A 19,382-nucleotide genomic window follows, 5' to 3' on the forward strand; every position below is an offset into this window, starting at 1 on the left:
TGTGTTTACATAATGATTATTAATGCATTTAATAAATTTAAAAAATATTATTCTAAAAAAGAAGACTTATTAATCTACCTATACAACATACAAAAAATGTATAATGTCCTCCCAATAGTTGAACTTGCTAATATTTGTAATTAAACTAATATAATTTTTTCAATTTTGTATGAGTTATAAGTTACTAACAAATAAATTATTGACAACAACACTCAATTCAAGAATTTCTTAATTCCATTGGTATTTTATTGAAGGATAACCAAGAAATGCTATACTCAAAATCATTCATACGACTTAAAATATGCAATCCCATATGGAATATCATTTTTATGACCACTTTTTGCCCGGCAAATTGTCATTTGGCGATATGGCCTTCGGAAAAAAGTTTTAGGAACGTATATTTACTGGTTAAAAATGTCTAGATTTGAGACAGATAAGTACCTACCGCGCCAACCATAATTATTTACCCATCTTTTTTATACGAATTTTGAGAGGTTAAGAGTAACTTTTTTTACAATGTTCCGAATAGCAAGTTTGTAGAACACACAGTTAGCTGTAAATTGTTAAGAAAAACATTGTCCTAGTTGCCACCATGGGCACAAAGTACGAGAAGAAGATTGTCATTGAGCAGTCTTCCGCGTGGGATTGTCCCAGTAGGCCAATTAGTAGCAGACTCGAACCGTGAGGAAGACGACTTACAATGTCTTCATACAGTTGAAGGTCAGATAGGACCTCATACACTCTCCAGGTGCAGGCAGGAAACCCTCTGTGTCTGTAAAACGCCTGAAGTCGGCCTTTAAGAAGAAACCAAATTCCTCAATTGCTGACATGCCCAGGAAGATGAACTAGTCACCATCAGGAGTGTCCAGGGAACTAAAAAAGGCAAGAGTAAATAGGGAACCTGTAGATTCATTTTGATCCTTTCTAATGAGAAGACTACTGTTGACCCTGTCTTCAACAGGCAGAATGATCGAGTAATGACATTTGCGGATGTAGCAGAGGAGCACCAAACACCATACTTCAGTGATGATATTAGGCCTGGTTGCATCCAACGGGAAGGCCATGAATCTTTTGTGGTTCTCTTTAGGATAAAAGCTGATGATTACGTCAAAATTCTGAATGCTAAAGTTCGCTATGGATCAAATCTATTGTTGGCAATTCTCCAAGGGCGTTCCAACAAGATGGAGCACCTTCCCACACTTCAAAGAAATCCCAAGAGTGGCTCCAAGTTAACATGCACTTCTGGGCAAAGGACTTCTGATCGACGTAGAGCCCAGATCTTAACCCCATAGACTATTCTATCCAGGCGCATGAGGAGTTCAATGCCTGCATAAAACACCAAAACAGCCCCTGCCCCCTGAAGACCTCTGTCAACAAGGTTAGGGCCTCCATGAGAGCCGAGTACATCCAGAGTGTCTGCAGCAGCTTCCCCCTTGGAGCTCACCATCAATTTTGAGGGCGGATACATAGATTAAAACATCTTTTTTTGGGTTTCAATTTATATTTATTAAACTTGTTTCCTAATTTACGGAGGAACCTGCCATGGACTTCAATACTCTGGTTTTTTAAAATGGGTTAATAATAAAGGTTTGGCCCGGTAGAGGTGGCCTGAAATGTTTGGGTAGGGGGTACTTTACTTAGATCAACTCAAAATGATAACCTCGTGTCTGTCTTCCACCTTGAAAATAGAAACTTGTTTACAAAAGGAATAATATGTATGCCGTACATACTTTCATTCAAGACATCTTTGTCTTTTGTACGGAATATTTCACCCCGAAACTATCAAAATGACTTGTTTTTTTACCTGCATCATATGCATGTAAATAACTTTCTTATCTCTTCTTCTCTATTGGGCATTCAAAAATTTCATCCAGGCTAAGATAAAAACAAAAATCGATCCAGATAAACTTGTTTGTTGTAAACAACATACTTATTTGATTTTTTTATTTTTTAAAATAGTGATTTTTACGTCTATTAGTTTTAAAATGTGTGAAAGCTAAGTGAATCCTTATACCAAGTCGTAACTTTATACATATTGATAAGTTATGAACTCTATAGCTTTAGGAAGTGGATCTTCTGGGACAGTCTTAGAAGGAGGCCAAAAACGAAAGTGTTGGACGTAAGTCAATTTATATAACCGTTAAGTAATTATTTAGGAGTAAATATCTCATAGTTGTGCAGTTCATACTTATGTATAATAGTTCTATAAATTTAGGAACATTTGTTGTTTTTAAATCCAGAGATGTGGTGGGTCAATATATAGACAATCTTGAACAAAAATCAAGAATAAGAGAAAATCTAAATTTACTTTTTTACTTCATATATAAGCACATAAATACAAGCAATCATTTCATAGATATATTTGAGTAAATTATTGGCTTTTGCAGGATTTATACATTTTAACTATAGTTTAGAACCTTAACTTAATTGGTTTATTATACTTATATTGTCCCTAATATGGCCTTTCATATCAAATCTATCAATTTCTCATTCTTTTAATGTGACAATCAATTTTGGTTACATTAAGTGTAATTTGTGGCGCCTCCAAAGGGTTTAAAATCCTTTTAGCTTGCTTTTATGTTTAGATGTCACAAATATGCTTGTTTAAAGTGAACAATATCGAAAATATTCCCCCCATAAAAAAACCTATTAAATTAAACTACACTTACACTCATATATTAATAATTCGGAGATTATATTTTAAATAGTACTCAAAATTCGTTGATTGGTTAATTACAGCAAATTAATTCAAAAATATAAAAAATTATGCCAATAAAATGAGGTAGTGGAGTAGTTTTTCTTAGAAAATACATTCAGTTTTACTAATTTTAAAAGCCGAAATCTCTGGATTCAATGAACAAATAACTAAAAAATCTCCTTATACCTTTTAAAAAAAAAATAAACAATTATAATTTAATTAAATTAACTTATACCTATGTATATTAGGGAGGTTTGTTTTTCAACTATTTGAAATTCGATGACGAGTAGTTCAGAATAGTTAAGAAATAATACTGTAAGAAAATAACCTATGCAAAATTGTACTATGATTATAACATCATCTTTAGATAGCACATCTTGTTCAAAGTTTGAAATGACAGGAAAGTTCTCCATTTCGTCAATAAAGATTAAAATACTGTATTCATCATTATTTTGCATTTATTAATTATGACATAAATTTTTCTAATCTATTGAAAATATTATTAATTTTCTTCTAAAACTACTCTTTGGAACAAAAATATAGAATAGCATGAGAAAATTTTGATCTTTCCTTCCTGAAAATGTAAAAAATGATGTGCACTATACAGGGACTATCAAATTTTCCAAAAACTTTTTTTTCGTTTTTTTTCCATAGGACAATTTTAGAAAAAAAAACTTTAAAACACTTTCTGAAGGTTAAAAAAAATTTAAAATAAAATATTTTTATATTGAATCTAAAAATGATTTCTTATTATCTATGCTTACTTAGTAAAGGGTTTTTGTCTTTTTCATAATTTGATCGAGATGTGCCATTTAAAGATGACCTAGAAGGACAATTAAATATAACATAGTTAATTTTCAAGCCTTATCACAGCAATTCTGCAAAAGGCATAATCGAAATTTGAAAAAGTTGAAGAAGGAACCGCGTTAATGTATTTATAAGGGTAATTAGTTGCTTACTACAATATACGCAAGACATTTCTGAAAAAAACAAAAAAGAATAGTTAAAAGTTGGAGTGTTAATCAGCTAATTTTGAAGAAGTTTACAAACTATTTCTCTATTAATTATATTGTTGTTTTGATATCTTTAACCATTTCAATGTAGAACAATCTTAACCACAATAATTTTCCTATTTGATAGTTGACTTTATCCATAGCATATCTCATAATAGTTTATATGATTACTATATAAGTTAAATTCTTGTTTTTGTGAGGAAAAGACTAAAGGGATGACATTTCATTGAGATATATACAGGATGGCGTTTTTAAACGGTACTATAGTAAATTTTAATCATTCAAATCTAAATGATCTGATTGACCAATTTTATAAATAAATTTCGAAGATTATAGATTATTCTTGAGTTTGTCCCAAGATGACTTAAAATGGGTAAAGAGATTATCCTTGATGGTTCTGGTAACTTCGTTGTTCTTCTTCTCAACTATTCGCAAAAAGTTTTGAAATTAATTTATACATGCTTCTAATAGAATAGACTGCCTGCTTTGAAAGTCCAAAAATCTTTGTTTTAGAGGGTTTAACAGAGCCATTTTAGTATACTAGCCTTCAAAAACTCCAAATACACCTTCTGACTGATTTTTCCAGCTTACGGAATCCGAGGTTTGAGTTGCATCATGACATCATTTCTTACTCTTTCAGCTTCCATATAGCTTCTTTCGCCCATTTGAGGGGGAAAAGATTAAATTCACTTTGTTTCCACTGAAACCACAAATCTTTGTGATGATCGCAGCAGAAGCTTCATTTTTAAACCCAATTGGGATATTTCTTATTAAAAATCAACGGATCATTGGAAAAAGCAACTCTGTAAATACATTTAAAGGGTATCTTGAATTTGTAGTATAGAATTTAGAGTAGACGATATAGTTATATTGATACTTTCTTAGATTAATATCCAATAGCAATTATTCTTGTATGTAGTAAAAAATATTCATACTAAATATTAACTTTGAATATAATTTGATATGATTGAAAAGTCCTAATATTAAGTCCAATTAAAAAAGTGGTAAAAATTAAACAAACCTAATGAGTGTTATTTTGTATACATTTACATCTAATTAATGAATACTTTTTGTATTTATAGTTTTTGGGACTCTTCAGTTCGAAATTATTTCATTCAAATCATTTTAGAAACAATCTTAATTTAAATGAAAGAATGCCTTTTTCAATAATAACCGTTTTTAGGGTTAAATGTTAGGGTAAATCCATTTCTAGCCAATCAAAAACTCTTAGAAATGTTTAAAAAAAATCAAATTTTTTGATTTATTTTCTGTAAATCGAAAAAATAGAAATTTAAATCAACACAACAATACTTAAATTATATATAAGTTGATCATTTTTGTAAAACAATGGCTAAAGATTTTTTGATTTATGAGACAGACGTTATAATTAATTTATTAATGAATTTATTTATCAAATAAATAGCCAATTTTTTTCTTACAGAAAGCCACAAATCTACACTATTTTAAAATAGATTGTCAGTTAAGTGACATTTTTTTTTCCCCTACTAATATCTTTTTAACTTGCATTGAATAGGAGACATGAATATTTTTCATTATATTTTATGATGAAATTTATTTAAACAGATGTTTTTATATAAATTTTATCTATCCAAATGCTTACAATCTTCTCAATTTTTTTCTTTATGAATTGAATAAAGGTGAGCTACCACATATATTATACATGTAAATGCAATTTACTTCCAGCAAATGTGTATATTATAATTTTTAAACGTCAAATTTATAGAAATTTCGTATTTTTTTTTTTCTTGTTTGGAGGAGATACTTTACCACATTAATAATTTTGTAATTTCTAAAATTTAATTTATCATGGCCTTTTCACTCATACAAACCTTTTTTTATTATTAATCACAAAACCTCTTCATTTTGATAGGGATTATTGTTGAGGTATGCAAAGTTCTTAAAAATAAATTGTTTTATACACGTATTATGTGTACAAGCGTGGTATATGTAGTAACCTTATATTTACACACCTTTTATTAGTAAGACAATTGGTTCACGGCTATATTCATTTAAGGCTATTAGCGTGTCAAAGTTGCCATTTCTTTATATTGTAGTTATGCATTGTGGAGTTAGTATATTAGTTTCAAGGGTTAGGAATGAGAAATCTTAGGTATCATCTATCAAGAACCATTATATTTCATTTTTTATTTTTGTAAGATAAGATGACCAGTATTTGCTTTTTAATTCCATTATAATCCTACACTCCATTTCCTTTGTTTATCTTACATCAAGGATACATTGAGATACATAAAGATATAATAAGGTTTTACTTTGGGTTCAATGACTTTGATATAGTTTGATTTGAACTCGCCAATCTATAAGACAACATAATGCCATATGTTTAATATTATTTAAGATCAATAAGGATAATATCTGGCAATACTTTTTCCACAAACTAGATTTGAATGCAACTCATCCAATGTTACAACTGTAATTATAACCAAGGATGGTTGCAAAAGTTAAAAAATATCGAATTTGAGTTAAATTTTAAATATAAATTTATTTTTTCCTTTAAAAATATTGTAATTTATTTTTTCAATGTCTTATAGTGGATTAAGAAATAATAATATGTATGCATACTATAAATCAATACAAGTATTAGAGATAAAAGAAACTCACTATTAAAAAAAAAAAAAAAAAAAAAAATCAGTCCCCCACTTTGACTAAAAAACAAACATGTTTGATGTGTAGCATAATGACATGAAATTAAAAAAACAAACAGAATAAACAGTGCGAGTAAAATTGCAAACCGTGTTATAACTACTCCATTTGTACTGAGCGTTACAATACCTCCTATTTCTCCTCACTAGGTGGTTTTTGAAATTTTATAAAATTATATTAACTGATAGTAAAATAAGAAACGATGTAAATCATATCAATTACTGGAAAATCAATGATAACCTGACTGAATTATTATAAAAATAATAATCCTAGGAGATTTCTTAATAGACTATATGTATGTAGAATGTATTTAATACAAATATAATTCCTTATGGTATCAAAATGCTGTTGTTTTTTATATCAGTTTACCCATCTAGACCATATTTTTCTATTTGAAGTATCTGTATGCAGGTTGACTAGTTTTAATGCAATAAATTTCTTTACAACAAGATCAATCTTTAAATAGAATTTTTAGCACTTTACCTATACAACCTGAGGGTTGGGTTGTATTTGGATATTAGACGAGTTCTATGATACTAAGGAAACGGCGGTGGAATAATTTAACCTGCTTAAGGGACCAGAAGCCAACACCCTTTAAACAATGGTGTATTCTAGAATTATTATTCTATTATTAGAAGGGATCCTTGGTATTTCGTTATGTAGCTGTTGTGAAGTTTAAATAGCATAGAGACCCAGTACTTCACCTACACAGCCTGAGAGCTGGGGCGTATTTTGGGATATAAAAACTGTTCCTTGATGATCGGGAAGAGCGGGGAGACATTTAGCTTGCTATTTTAACAGTAGTTCACTTGCACAACCCGTGGGCTGGGGCGTAATATAGCATATAATTCTTGGTGCCTAAAAACACAGTGGGTGCAGAGTTTAATTTGGCCAAGTACTTTACCTGTACAACTTGAGAGCTGGCGTGTATTTTGGAATATAATCAGGTTACCATGATACTCAAGGAAGTGGCAACGGAGAAATGTCACTTGACTCGGGCCGAGCAATTCGTCTGCACAACCCGTGGGATTGGGTATATTAATAAGTTTCCTTTGTGCTTAGAACCGCAGTGGTGATGGAATTTAAACCTTATTTTGGCTCAGTACTTCACTTCAACCTGAGAGCCGGTGTGTATTTTGGGGTATTTTGAGGTTACTTTATTGCTCAGGGAAGCAGCTGAAAGACTGTGATTTCGACGTCTGACCCAAAATATAGCAACTAGTTCCTCATCGTGTGAGACAAAAGTGCCTATATATTAGTATATTCATACTCATAAAACCAGTATAAGAATTATTCTTCAAATTTTACAGTACTTATTTTTTGTTTTATATTATACAGAAGAGTTCCTACTTAATTTTAATTTCTGAATGTCCTGGGCAACGCCGGGCTAACCTACTCTAGTAATAATTAAAGTATTAGAATTTCATTTTTGAGACAAGTTTATATTAAATATTCTTTACTTTAAACGAATTCAGAGTACCAAGTTCGTCACTTTTGATGAGGTTTTGTTCGACATAAATAAAACAACAACTCATTTTTCAATTATACATTGATAAAAGAATAAAAATGACCTATAAGCTGACAAATTAATTATATTCAACGAACCTTGAATAATCATTAGAAAATATACAAATTATTTTATAGAAAATTAATTATCTCTATAACAAAAAATATTACATTTACATTCCATAAGAATAATAAAAAGTGCTGGAAATAAAATGTTCTTTAAATGGAACTTAAAGATAGTACATACAATTAGAATATTAGATATTGTCAAGTTGTTTTAATTGACATATAATATATGCCTCGAAAGCAGTGAATACATATATATATATATTGTATTAAAAACTGATTAATCTATGAAAAGTTTCATTTAATTACGTCATTGGATATAACGTAATATATACCCTCTGATTTCGAAGATTTGTTCATAACACAAGGCTGTAATAAAATAAATTTTCTTTTCCATACTCTATGTAAGAAAAACCAATAAAAGGTTTTATATTATGATTTATAAACCAAAACTCTTTTTTTACTTATTTTGATTTGGATTTATATATTTACTTTTTTATATGATATTTTAACTCTTGACATCCAAAATTATTCTGTATTTTTGAAATTATTATTATTTTTTTTACAAATTAATTTAAATATTTATTTTGAATATAACGCCCTAGGTATCACACTAGCTCTTTTCTATATTGTTATTTGTTAGGTCAAGTAGTTTTGAGATATCAAGCGTACACTCAAAAATGAACCCTCCACAGACAATTTTTTTTCTATTATTATGTATTGTAAATATTAAACAAGAAAGGCTGAAACTTTAGAATAGTATGCTATTTATAGAGAGCAATTATATCAAAGCTATTTATTCTAATCTAATATTATAAAATTGAAAGATTAATTAATACTAATGATTATAATTTATCTCAGAGGGGGAGCTAACGATAATACAAAATACTATTTAAATATTAATTTTAATCGTCACATAGCTATGGGGAAAGTTGCAATATTTAACGGGTCGAATTCAAATGTAATTCGTTTACTGTTATAACCATAATTGCCGGTATGCTAACAAAAAAGAAGCCGAAAAATAACATGGTCACCCTGGCAAATTCTAGAATGCTTGGGAAAAAAAAGAATAGCTGTCATTTAATTATCGGCGAGGAGCTATGACATGAAAGAAATAAACACGTGTTTATTCTATATCCACCAATAATATATGCATGAATTACACGATGTCGTCGATCCTCAATTCTAATCCAAGTCTAACAAAGACTTGGAATTATATCTCTGCAACAAATCCTCAGTGTTACTTTTCGTCTTTAATGCAATAAAGATTACTTTTTACATAGATGTACTTTCTTCAGGAATTAAAAAATAATGATAACAACTTCAGGAAATTAAAAAAAACCCTATTAAGGTAGCAACTACAAAAAGCTTCCAATATCATAATTTTTTTATCGATAATTATAGCCTCAAAATAGATTTAAACGATAATGGAACTTTATTCATAAGCTAGTACTAGGCTTTCAGTCCCAAGATCCAGTTTTACACCTATGAGAAATTCCCAGGAAATATCAATTTAATTCAATTGGGTCGAGTTATATATTACACAATTTTACAAACCCTAGCTTTATCAAAACTAACTTAATCATTTACTATTATATTTTTTTAAATGCAAGTAGAATCAGATTACATAATTAACAAAGTAGGACCTGCAGGCTTTAAAAACCAACCCGGGCACAACTAGTGATAATAATAAAAACTGAGAAAATGACAATTGATAATTTACTATATTTTCTCAGATTATAAAAAAAATACTTTTATTTCCCACTATTTATTTTTTATTAACGAGATCTCGTAATTTAAGGATCTTTTTTCAGAGACCCAGTTGTTTGCTTGCATCTAATTTGTGGGTTGTCTGAGTCAAACCATCTCATAGTAATTGAATATTGCAACTGTCAAATGCCTTTTTAACATAGAATCAGTTTTCTAATTTTTATATATTTAAAACTAATCAATTATATCTCCATGAAGTTATGTACAATAGATCAAAGTATGAATGATATAGTCTCTTATTTTTTCAGCAGTGGTAGAAAATATATATATTATGAGATTATTCAAATTTGCATATTTTCTTCCAACTTGAGTTATAGCTGCTAAATTAGGGAAGTAATTTTAATAGTATGACTTTCATTTATTTAACCTTACTCCTCTGATTGTCATTTTATGTACATATGTATGTACTTAGGTATACATTTCACATACATTAGGGTGGCTCTTATTCTGTACTAAAAATAATCATAATATAAAAACATTTCATTCTTCCACCCAACCTCTCAATCGATTCTGATTGTTAAAAAATATATTCTTTTGTCGAAAATTGTAGCATTTGAGCGAGATTCAGAGGTGGTTATTAAACTATTTCACTGATATTGTAATTTTGTCAAAATTTGCCTACGTTTTTGATATAAAATACAGAATAAAATTAAACTATATCGCTGCTGAGAACAGTTGACTGCACCAAATAATTGTTCTTTTTGAAGATAAAGTAACATGTATTGCTAAATAATCTATTTCATAAAATTAAAAAAAGATTGCGTATTTAAACTACAAGAACTACTAAACCAGTAACGGTATTTGTATTTGTACAATATTTATTTATCCATTTTTTCGGGTAATTTTTCAATATAAGGCAAAACATTAAGAAGGGAGTCCAAAATTTAATATTAATGAAAATCAACAATGTTTTATTAGAAAGTTTAGGATAAGTAAAAGTAAATATTGTGTTTTAGAGGCCACCCTAATGTGTACATATGTACAGTGTTCACTGTGTGTACTACAATGCATTTATTTGTGTGTCTACTTAATTTCAACAAACAAACAAAATAGATGTCATTAATAAGTAGAATATACCTTCTTAATGAGATATAAATTATTGTAACGTATTTTTTCTTCTTCTCATTTTGATACAGATAAATTTTGAAAGAGATATACATAATATATTTACCTGCTCAAAATTTAAAGATAGAAAGTTAGAGGGACAGTCAGATATAGAAATAAAAAAAAACTTTCCGTTAAACATCAATGCCAAATTTTGAGTTGTATAAATATATATATATCGTATATCGTCTTTATGAATTGGATAAAAAAGGCGGCCAATATAAGGTTAAAAAAGATTGTACCTATTAAAGTATTCTTTAATTTTTGTGGTCAAATCTCACTGTTCCCTTATAAAGGTTTTTTTTATTTTCATTATTTTTTATGTATTTATTAGTGATAAATATAGGAGGGTGATCGATGAAAAGGGAATTTTCTTTTTACAAACAGAGGATATGGAAATAACTTGCTATTTCCTATGGATAATGATACTTACTGCAATTACTCATCCCTCATGGGAGGTAGTAGTGAGTAGTAGATAATAATATATGCAATACATAGGTAGTGAAATAGTGGAAAGCTTTGTGGGTCTTTTGATTTTGTTTTAAGAGCGCTTTTTTGTCTGGAAAGGTGTACTAATACAGAACGAAAAGAGAGAAAGAGATTTAATTATTATTCATACGTGTAGATTATACAATAAAAAAGAAACAAAAAACAGTTATTCTAGTAAATTTAGTCGCGTTTCTAAAGTAGTTTGATTACTCCAGTGTGTGCATATATAGTTATCTTTTTTTAATATGTATTCAGTGTAGTAATACAAAGGTATAATATGTAAGCCCCTCTGTGAATTCGTTAAAAAAGTAATGAAAATGTGATTATCTTACCCCAGTGTGATCTTTGTCAACAGTGTTTGTTCAATCCGTCTTTCTCGGAAAGTGGTTTAAGTGATTCTTTCTTCTACTTGCGCTGGAAGAATGCATAGCGCCGTTTATAGTGATTCTTTAAACTATCCAGACCGTAGTGGTGCACCTCGATCTGTGACGTCCTCTTCAGCAAGTCCGGGTATTTTTTCAGTGACGTCCTCAACCGAGAGAGGCTCTATATCTTTGAGTGGGGGAGGAGGAATCCCTCGGAGTAAAATATCAACGTCCTTATCAGCTCTAAGTGGGGACGGAAAGTATGATCAACAAGAAATACTCCTATATAATAATACATAACTTTACATGTAATTCGATGTCCTTTGTAGAGGCTAGCTAACAATATGTTAAGGTCACAAAAAACAAAAAAAAGATAAAATTCGAAAAACAAATTTTGCGCCTCCTTTGAACATGACAGTATATTATGGATTTAGTAAATTTACTACTTATATGTATGTTAGAGCATTGTAGTTATAGGTAGAATATGTGATGCACATTTGTCTGCTTATAACATGTGCCCTAAAAGAAGATACATAAATACATATGTAAGGTACTGTATCCTGATGTACATAGTTCAATGAATTAGCAAACTACATAGATAAAATAGTACCTACAATATAAATGCCCTTCCTATAATAAATTAAAATCGCATTTCCAAAATATGCTAAGCATTTTCTTACTTTCCATTTCAGAGAGATCAAATACGAGCAAGACATCGAGTTTTTAAACACTTCCCGACTCCTTCGATATCAAAGAGATAAATCGGAAAAGAAAAAACGACTGAAAAGAATCAAAAAGTTACAGATCTACAAAAAGCAAAGAGCTCGTCGAGAACGCATAGAAAGAATGAAAAAGGTAATATGGGAGTTCATAGAAGAAGATCAGAGGAAAGATGATTGAAAAAAAAAAAAAAAATGTAGCCAAAACATTTTCATGTACTTCTTTTCGATCCTTTTCCAATTATTACCCCCATCATTCCCTCAAACTCACACTCATTCTTCACACTCCGACCCACTGTACATCGAGTCAAATTAATTAATTCGTTTGGATTTCGTGTTTCTTGATTTTTTTTAATACGTATTTTTGAACATTTAAAAATAATAAAAACTACAATTTTGTGTGACCTTGACTTCTTATTGTGTGCTTCATTTGTCAATGTATAAATTATATACTTGTATGTATACTTCCCTTAATAAGGCAAGAAAGTATATGCAATATATGTACATACTAGTAATGAATTTTGGATCCTGATATTTGATTTCAATTCTCAAGAAGGTTTTTTAAAATCGGTTATATAAGTTATTTTTAATACTATCGGAGCAAGTATAATTTATAGTTCGGTCTTTGGGTCAATAACAGATAAATAATAGTTTGGTACTAAAGGTGTGTTACCACATCTATCGTGCATGTACGTGTATTCGTATTGGTACAATTTATTTCCAAGAACTTTGTATAGATGGTCTTCAAATATCAACAATAATCCTTGTAAAAATGAAAAGGTTTTGTGAGTTAAAGTGTCTTTTGTTTGTAGAAGTAAAAATTACTTATGTGGCATTTTCTCTTCCTCAAAAAATAAACATTTTAAATCAAAGAACCTCCTTATTTTGATACAGAAAGTTGTTGGGGTTTGATTTTAAAGAGCTTTGAAAAGTTTTAAGCAATAAATTGTATGGTCGCGCATGGGAGATGATAAAATTACAATATTTCTACAAAATATCGTTTTACAGTGAAATCTAGATAACCTCAACCATAATCAGAGAAAAGAAAAATAGCTGAAAAACAACTTTTTCTGAGAAACAATAATTTTACTTTGCTGTAATGATTCCACATGTAGTTACCTTCCGTGTAGTTGATCTTCAGCCATGGAAAGATGGTGTACCTAAGCACCTTATAGTTGGCCTTCTGGGCGATTTTCTGTCCAGCCTTGGAAAAGAACGGAGAAATTTCCTTTCCATTAAATGGCCACAACGTGGAGTACCATTGTTTGGACCGGATATTTGGTATAGTAAACCCCTTGGACCTCTTTTTTTACAAGCCAGCAGTAGATCTGTCGGTTGTGGAATTGATCAACTGTAAAAATCTTCGTGTCCGGGAAAATTTTCACAATTGCCTTGATCCATGTTAGGATTTTCTTCCACCTCTCAAGCCTTCTAGCTTAAGAAGTTAAGGGCCATGTAAAAGAAATTAATCCCAATTTGTGATTGATAGCTTTCCTGATGGTCCTCGGAGCCACAGAGAAGACGTTGGTGAGGTGATTCATCGACTTAGTAGGATTTTCCTTAATATTCTTCTCAAAACTTAACAAGAACTTCGTATACCTCTTTAAATTATGGCCTCCACTTCCTGGCATCCTGGAGAGGTCTTTTCCATTTTATTTATCTTGGCTAAGTTAAAACCCAGCTCCTAGAACACTTAACAATATCCGTAATCTTCATCACATCAACTCTAGAATCTAGGAGATCTGAGATGTGCTGCTCTTTTGCTTGTTTCTCGTTCATGATGATGAAATGACAAAGCCATTAGTATTGTTTGTTAGTGTCAAAGGGACGGCGGAAACAAAATATCACAAAATAATCACTAAACCTTTTCATGAGAAAATAAGCATTAATTAACATTCCATGTTTTGCTGCCCTAACCTGTATACTTACAGAAATAAAATCCATATATCCATGTACTATAAGTCACACCTTACTATAAGTTACTGCATCTATCAAAAAATGTATTTTTAAAGAAAAAATACATATTCATCAAGCATATTAAGAAGGTTATTAATGTAATTAAATTATTCATCTTCAAAATCACTAAAGAACAACTCCACCAACTTAGGAATGTGATTGCCAAATATATACTTTATCAAAATCAAGTTCTAATGCTATTCTGTTTGAAGGCATGGTGTAATGAATATAACACTTATCTATTCAAAAATAGGAGGTATAACAATGCGTTTCCCATAGAGAGTTGACAAGTAGAACTGTTTTATATTGAGTTAAACAGTTAGCATAAAGAATTAAAAGGATATAAAACCTGCTGAGAATGTTGTACAGTGTACACTTTAAGTTATAGTCAAAAAACTTTCGAAAACGTGCAATTTCTTGTCGGGGAAAGAGAGTAAACCATTTATTTATTAGAATGTGTAGCAAATGATTTTTTAACAGCTATACACCCAACATAGAACATTACGATCAAGTTTCCATCATATATGTATCTATACAACATATATGGGAAAGCATTTATACAAAGTATTTAAACAAGGAACTAAATACATATAGGTATAAGTTTATAAGCATACAATGTAACGTGTCAAGACGTCAAAAAAATATCTAAATTATTTCCTCTACGTTGATTTATTTGAATACCTATGTATAAAAAATTATCAGTTCATTTTATAGTTATCTAATAGTGTTGTGGCGATACAAATATTTTTGTACCAGTTCTGATATTTCTATACTTTTTCTGCTATGAATATAAAAACAAAATGACGTAAAGGGAAATTTATCATTGTATTGTTTTATGAATGAAAAATATCCAGCTCAGAAATTTAGGGAATTGCATTACAATTTTTTACGATGTAATGTATAGCCAGTACCGGTTCCTATATCAATTTACTATAGAACCGTTTTAAATTTGTTTGGTTACATCAAGTACAATTTTACAACTCCTATAAAGGGTTAGTAAGGATAATTTATTTTTATAAATTGACTATAATTCGCCAAAGAATACAAATGTAATCCAAACTCAATTTTGACAAAAACCATTCTAGTTTGCTTTTGTACTGGTGGGCCTCATATATTGTTATATTTCAAACAACTTCAAAATATGGCTACTATGTACATTAAAAAGTAACATTTTCGGATTTAAATTATTTTATAACTGTGCCATGGAAATTTTTTCTAATGGAGGGAATAAAAGTTTCTTATACAATTTTTGAGATGGTTAAAGATGGAAAGTACATTTTTTGAAGGAGCTGTCAATCATCTATCATCTGTCATTTATCATCTCAATTTTGTACAAAATATTATTGAATAAGTTTAAATTAAAAAGAACCAAAAAACTATGCAGCTTTTTAATTCAAAAATTTGAAGTGTTTGAGATGCCTTCAATGTAAACATTTTCCATATTGAATTGGAATCAATGGATACAACTATTAATATGATGAAAATCTAAAAGACAGATAAAAAAGCTGAAAATATAATAGTACACATACAAAAACACAAAGGTATAGACTGTATTTTGTTTTCGACTGTCGATGTTTCTGCTTCTTTTACACTAATCAGTGTTCTTCTCGTTGATTCGTTGAACTAGATTTTATTAAGCTTTGAACAATTACCAGGAATTTTTGAATAATACTTCCATTGTTGAGAAGGATTGACTAACTACCAACTGAAATGGGTCTTTTTTCTGTTTCTTTTCAGAGGAAGGTTGCGTGATACAATAAAGGTAATGTCGTGATTATTTGATTGGATTTTATATTATGTTAATTTCTGTTTCATTCAGATCCATAAAAGTTAAACTTAAAATTAATACTTTATATTCATCCCTAATGAAAAAAGATCAGTAAGATGATGTTGATTATTTTTAATTGAATCTCTTGATACTAATGAAACTAATTTAATCAGATCAATTTGTCGCGATATAAACTCCGGGAGCTTGGAAGGGAAGTTCTTATGCAAAAACCTACCATTCCGACCTGGCACCAAGAGACTGTTACTGTCTATGGCCAACGCACTTGGAGGTACAAATTTGGCCAAAATGGAGGGCTGTGAAAATAGGATGTCCGAGTTTTTTTTGTCAATACGAGAAGGACATTACGAAGTTCGGTTTTCGTTGGCAATAAGTTATCAAACAGAACAGGGCATACTTGGCTTAAATCAAATGATTGTAACTTTTCTCATGAAGCATATAATTAAAGCGAAAAATAGGAAATTAATTTTCTCCAACCTAATATTATCCTTTTTTCTTAATGTTATTCTCTTTATTCAAAAATTGTATATTGCTCAATATATCATTTTACATCCATTGATTGGCAACCATCATTTCAGACTTGAATGCTTGCCAAAAGTATTTGAGTGCTTAATAGTAGAAATATTTTTTCATCTTTTTGAGTGATTATTGTCCATTTTTGGCGTCAAAAATTAAATTAGTATGGAATTATTTTATAAAGAAAAACAAAGGATTTCCGCAGTAGAATATATTTTGATGGAGAGACTATAAAATCCATAGCCAATTTATTGCTTAATCTAATAAGTAAATTAAGATGTATATGTTACAAAAAAATGTATAAGTAAAAAATGGTATTTAAAATTCCAACAGGAATATCCAATATTTTGTAATTTACCTGAAATTTCATAATTACCATCTTTAAGATAATTATGTTCCAAAAATTTATATTCACTTGGTAAATCGTCAATAAAATATTCGACATATATATGAATTTTATATTAATTTTAAGGTTTTAATTTATGTTCATCAGGTATTTGAATAATTACTTGTGTTGAAATTCGGCTCAAGATAAAACTTTATTTTAAATAATTATTTCTAGATAGATATTTCCTAATCCTTATCCTAGACAGTTGACCAAAATACAAATGTGGTCTAATCATGGATAGATAGTTCGTTCTCAACATACAGAATTTTTTTTTTTTTTGTTTATGGACGATTTCCTCCCATATACTGGTTTATAAGTCGTACAAAATTGGTTCATGCAACTTTAAATTTAACTTTATCTGACGTTATTGTGATGAAGTCCACAAATTTGAGACAACTGACGTCATAAACAGTTTATCTTTAAAATCGGTCAAGACCAATGTTTTTGTAAAACCGATTCAGACTGAATTTTTCTGTGGGACCGGTCTAAAGCGAATTTTGTTTGAAAATGGTCAAGACCGAACTTTTACAAAGAACTGGTATTTTTTCAGTCTTTTAAAAGTCATAACGGTTTCAGACAAGTATAGGATTTTTAGGCTCAGCCTCAACATTAGGATTATACGATTTTTTTTTCTAAAAATAAACCAAGGACAGTAATATATTCATTGTTTATTGTTTTAAAATTTCAATTAGGGGTTTCAATTATTCTACGGTACGACCTGATATTTAAGGTTAATTATTATGGAAATATCCCACTAAATAAAAAGGAAGCTATGGTAAATGGTTCCATACCAATTAATAGAATTTTAAAATACGATCTAATATGAGAGGCTTCTGTAAGTGCGATGAATAAAAAAGCTTTATAAATAATAAGGGGAGAAAAAACTTCATCTCCACCGAAACACAAATCCATTGTCCAATTTTGTTAATTTGTTTCTATTCATTATGTTGTGAATTAATTGACTAATTGACCCTGGGACTAAAGTTGGACTTTAGTCCATATTTTGAAGACTTGCGACTTGACTTGAACTTACAATCAAAGAATCGAAACTTGATAGTTTATACTGAACTCACGACAAGCCTAAACTCTCAGGACCCCATATGATAATTATGAACATGAAATGTTCTCAAAAGAAATCTGATCAAAATATTCAAGAACTTTAATTAACATTATAAGGGCTTTTCCCTGCTTCTATTAAATACTATTCAATTTTTGACAAGGACTCAAGGAGTGTCTATTTGATTAACATTAGTTTTCATGTCTCCTTAATGATTTAAACTCATAAAATTTGCATACTACATTAACAAAAAGAAAATATCTAATGTAATCCGCGTATATCCTTTCTTGCAGGATATGAGATACTAATACTCTTATTTTATATCTGATAAATATTGTAGTAATAACAAAATTCCCCTAATCAAAGTGTTTTGGTCCAAGATTTAAAACTTTTTCTATAGAATTTAAAAAAAATTATAATTTAAAATGTGTAAATTTTTTAAACATGCTATATATATGTATAGCCATCACATACCTCTAAAATATAATTTAGCTTTCCGAGTTCAATTCATAAATAATTTTAGTCTTTCATTGGTTATTAATAAATTGATAGTTGAAAATAAAATTATGTAATATTTGATGAATTGCTTTTTCATTGTAATAGCAGGATCTTAGTTAGGTATGAATTTTGCCTAATAACAAGTTTTGAGGTTTAGAAAATGATTTTTCCCCTCTAAATAGTCTTACAAATGAATAGCGGATATTTAATCTGGTTTAATATCTTACTTTTGAAATAAACATTTACTGACTTACACAAATGAAACTTTTATCATGTAATTACAATATATATTAGTTGAAAGAGAGAGTTGCATTGCTGAAGGATTGGGAATATTAGAAGTAGATTGTGTTATAATTTGAAAAAAAAGTTAACAATCTTATAGTTTAAGATATATTTTTAGTTTAGATGATGCAATATTTCTTATAATACATTATTATTTTCATTATTAAATATATTCAGAAGTTTTCTTGAAAAAGATGAATATTTTATTATCATCAATTATTTAATAATGTATTTCAGCTATATTTTAAGAGTAAATAGCATTGATCTCACCAATAAGTAACGTCTTCGTGGCTAAACCAATTCAAACAAGGAGTTTTATTTTCAAAAGTATCAAAATGTTCTAGTAAAAAAGAAAAACCAATTTTGAAGAACATTTTAATTCCGTGTCCTTCTTCCACATCTACATTGCGAAATGTGGTGTTTCTATGTTCTGAAGGTAGGATCTTAGAGATATTGCATACAGAAGAAGAAAAAATTGATGAACTTA

The 19,382-nt window shown here is 29.5% G+C and overlaps 1 protein-coding gene across 2 annotated transcripts in view; it reads left to right on the top strand.

Moving 5' to 3' along the window:
- Positions 1–1,964: 1,964 nt before the first annotated feature.
- The window catches only part of LOC121118821 (Potassium voltage-gated channel protein Shaker), a 185,623-nt gene continuing 168,205 nt past the window's right edge, over positions 1,965–19,382 (top strand). The window contains exons 1-2 of one of the 2 annotated variants that reach the window (XM_071888550.1): positions 1,965–2,119; positions 12,386–12,548. In XM_071888550.1, coding sequence (XP_071744651.1) covers positions 2,046–2,119; positions 12,386–12,548 — 237 coding nt within the window. In that variant the 5' untranslated portion in view covers positions 1,965–2,045. Of the gene's footprint in view, positions 2,120–11,467; positions 11,954–12,385; positions 12,549–19,382 lie in introns of those variants that run through there. The other variant, XM_071888549.1, reaches the window with a different exon arrangement.

Source organism: Lepeophtheirus salmonis, chromosome 5 (assembly GCF_016086655.4).
Source record: "Lepeophtheirus salmonis chromosome 5, UVic_Lsal_1.4, whole genome shotgun sequence".
Classification (NCBI taxonomy): Eukaryota; Metazoa; Arthropoda; class Copepoda; order Siphonostomatoida; family Caligidae; genus Lepeophtheirus; species Lepeophtheirus salmonis.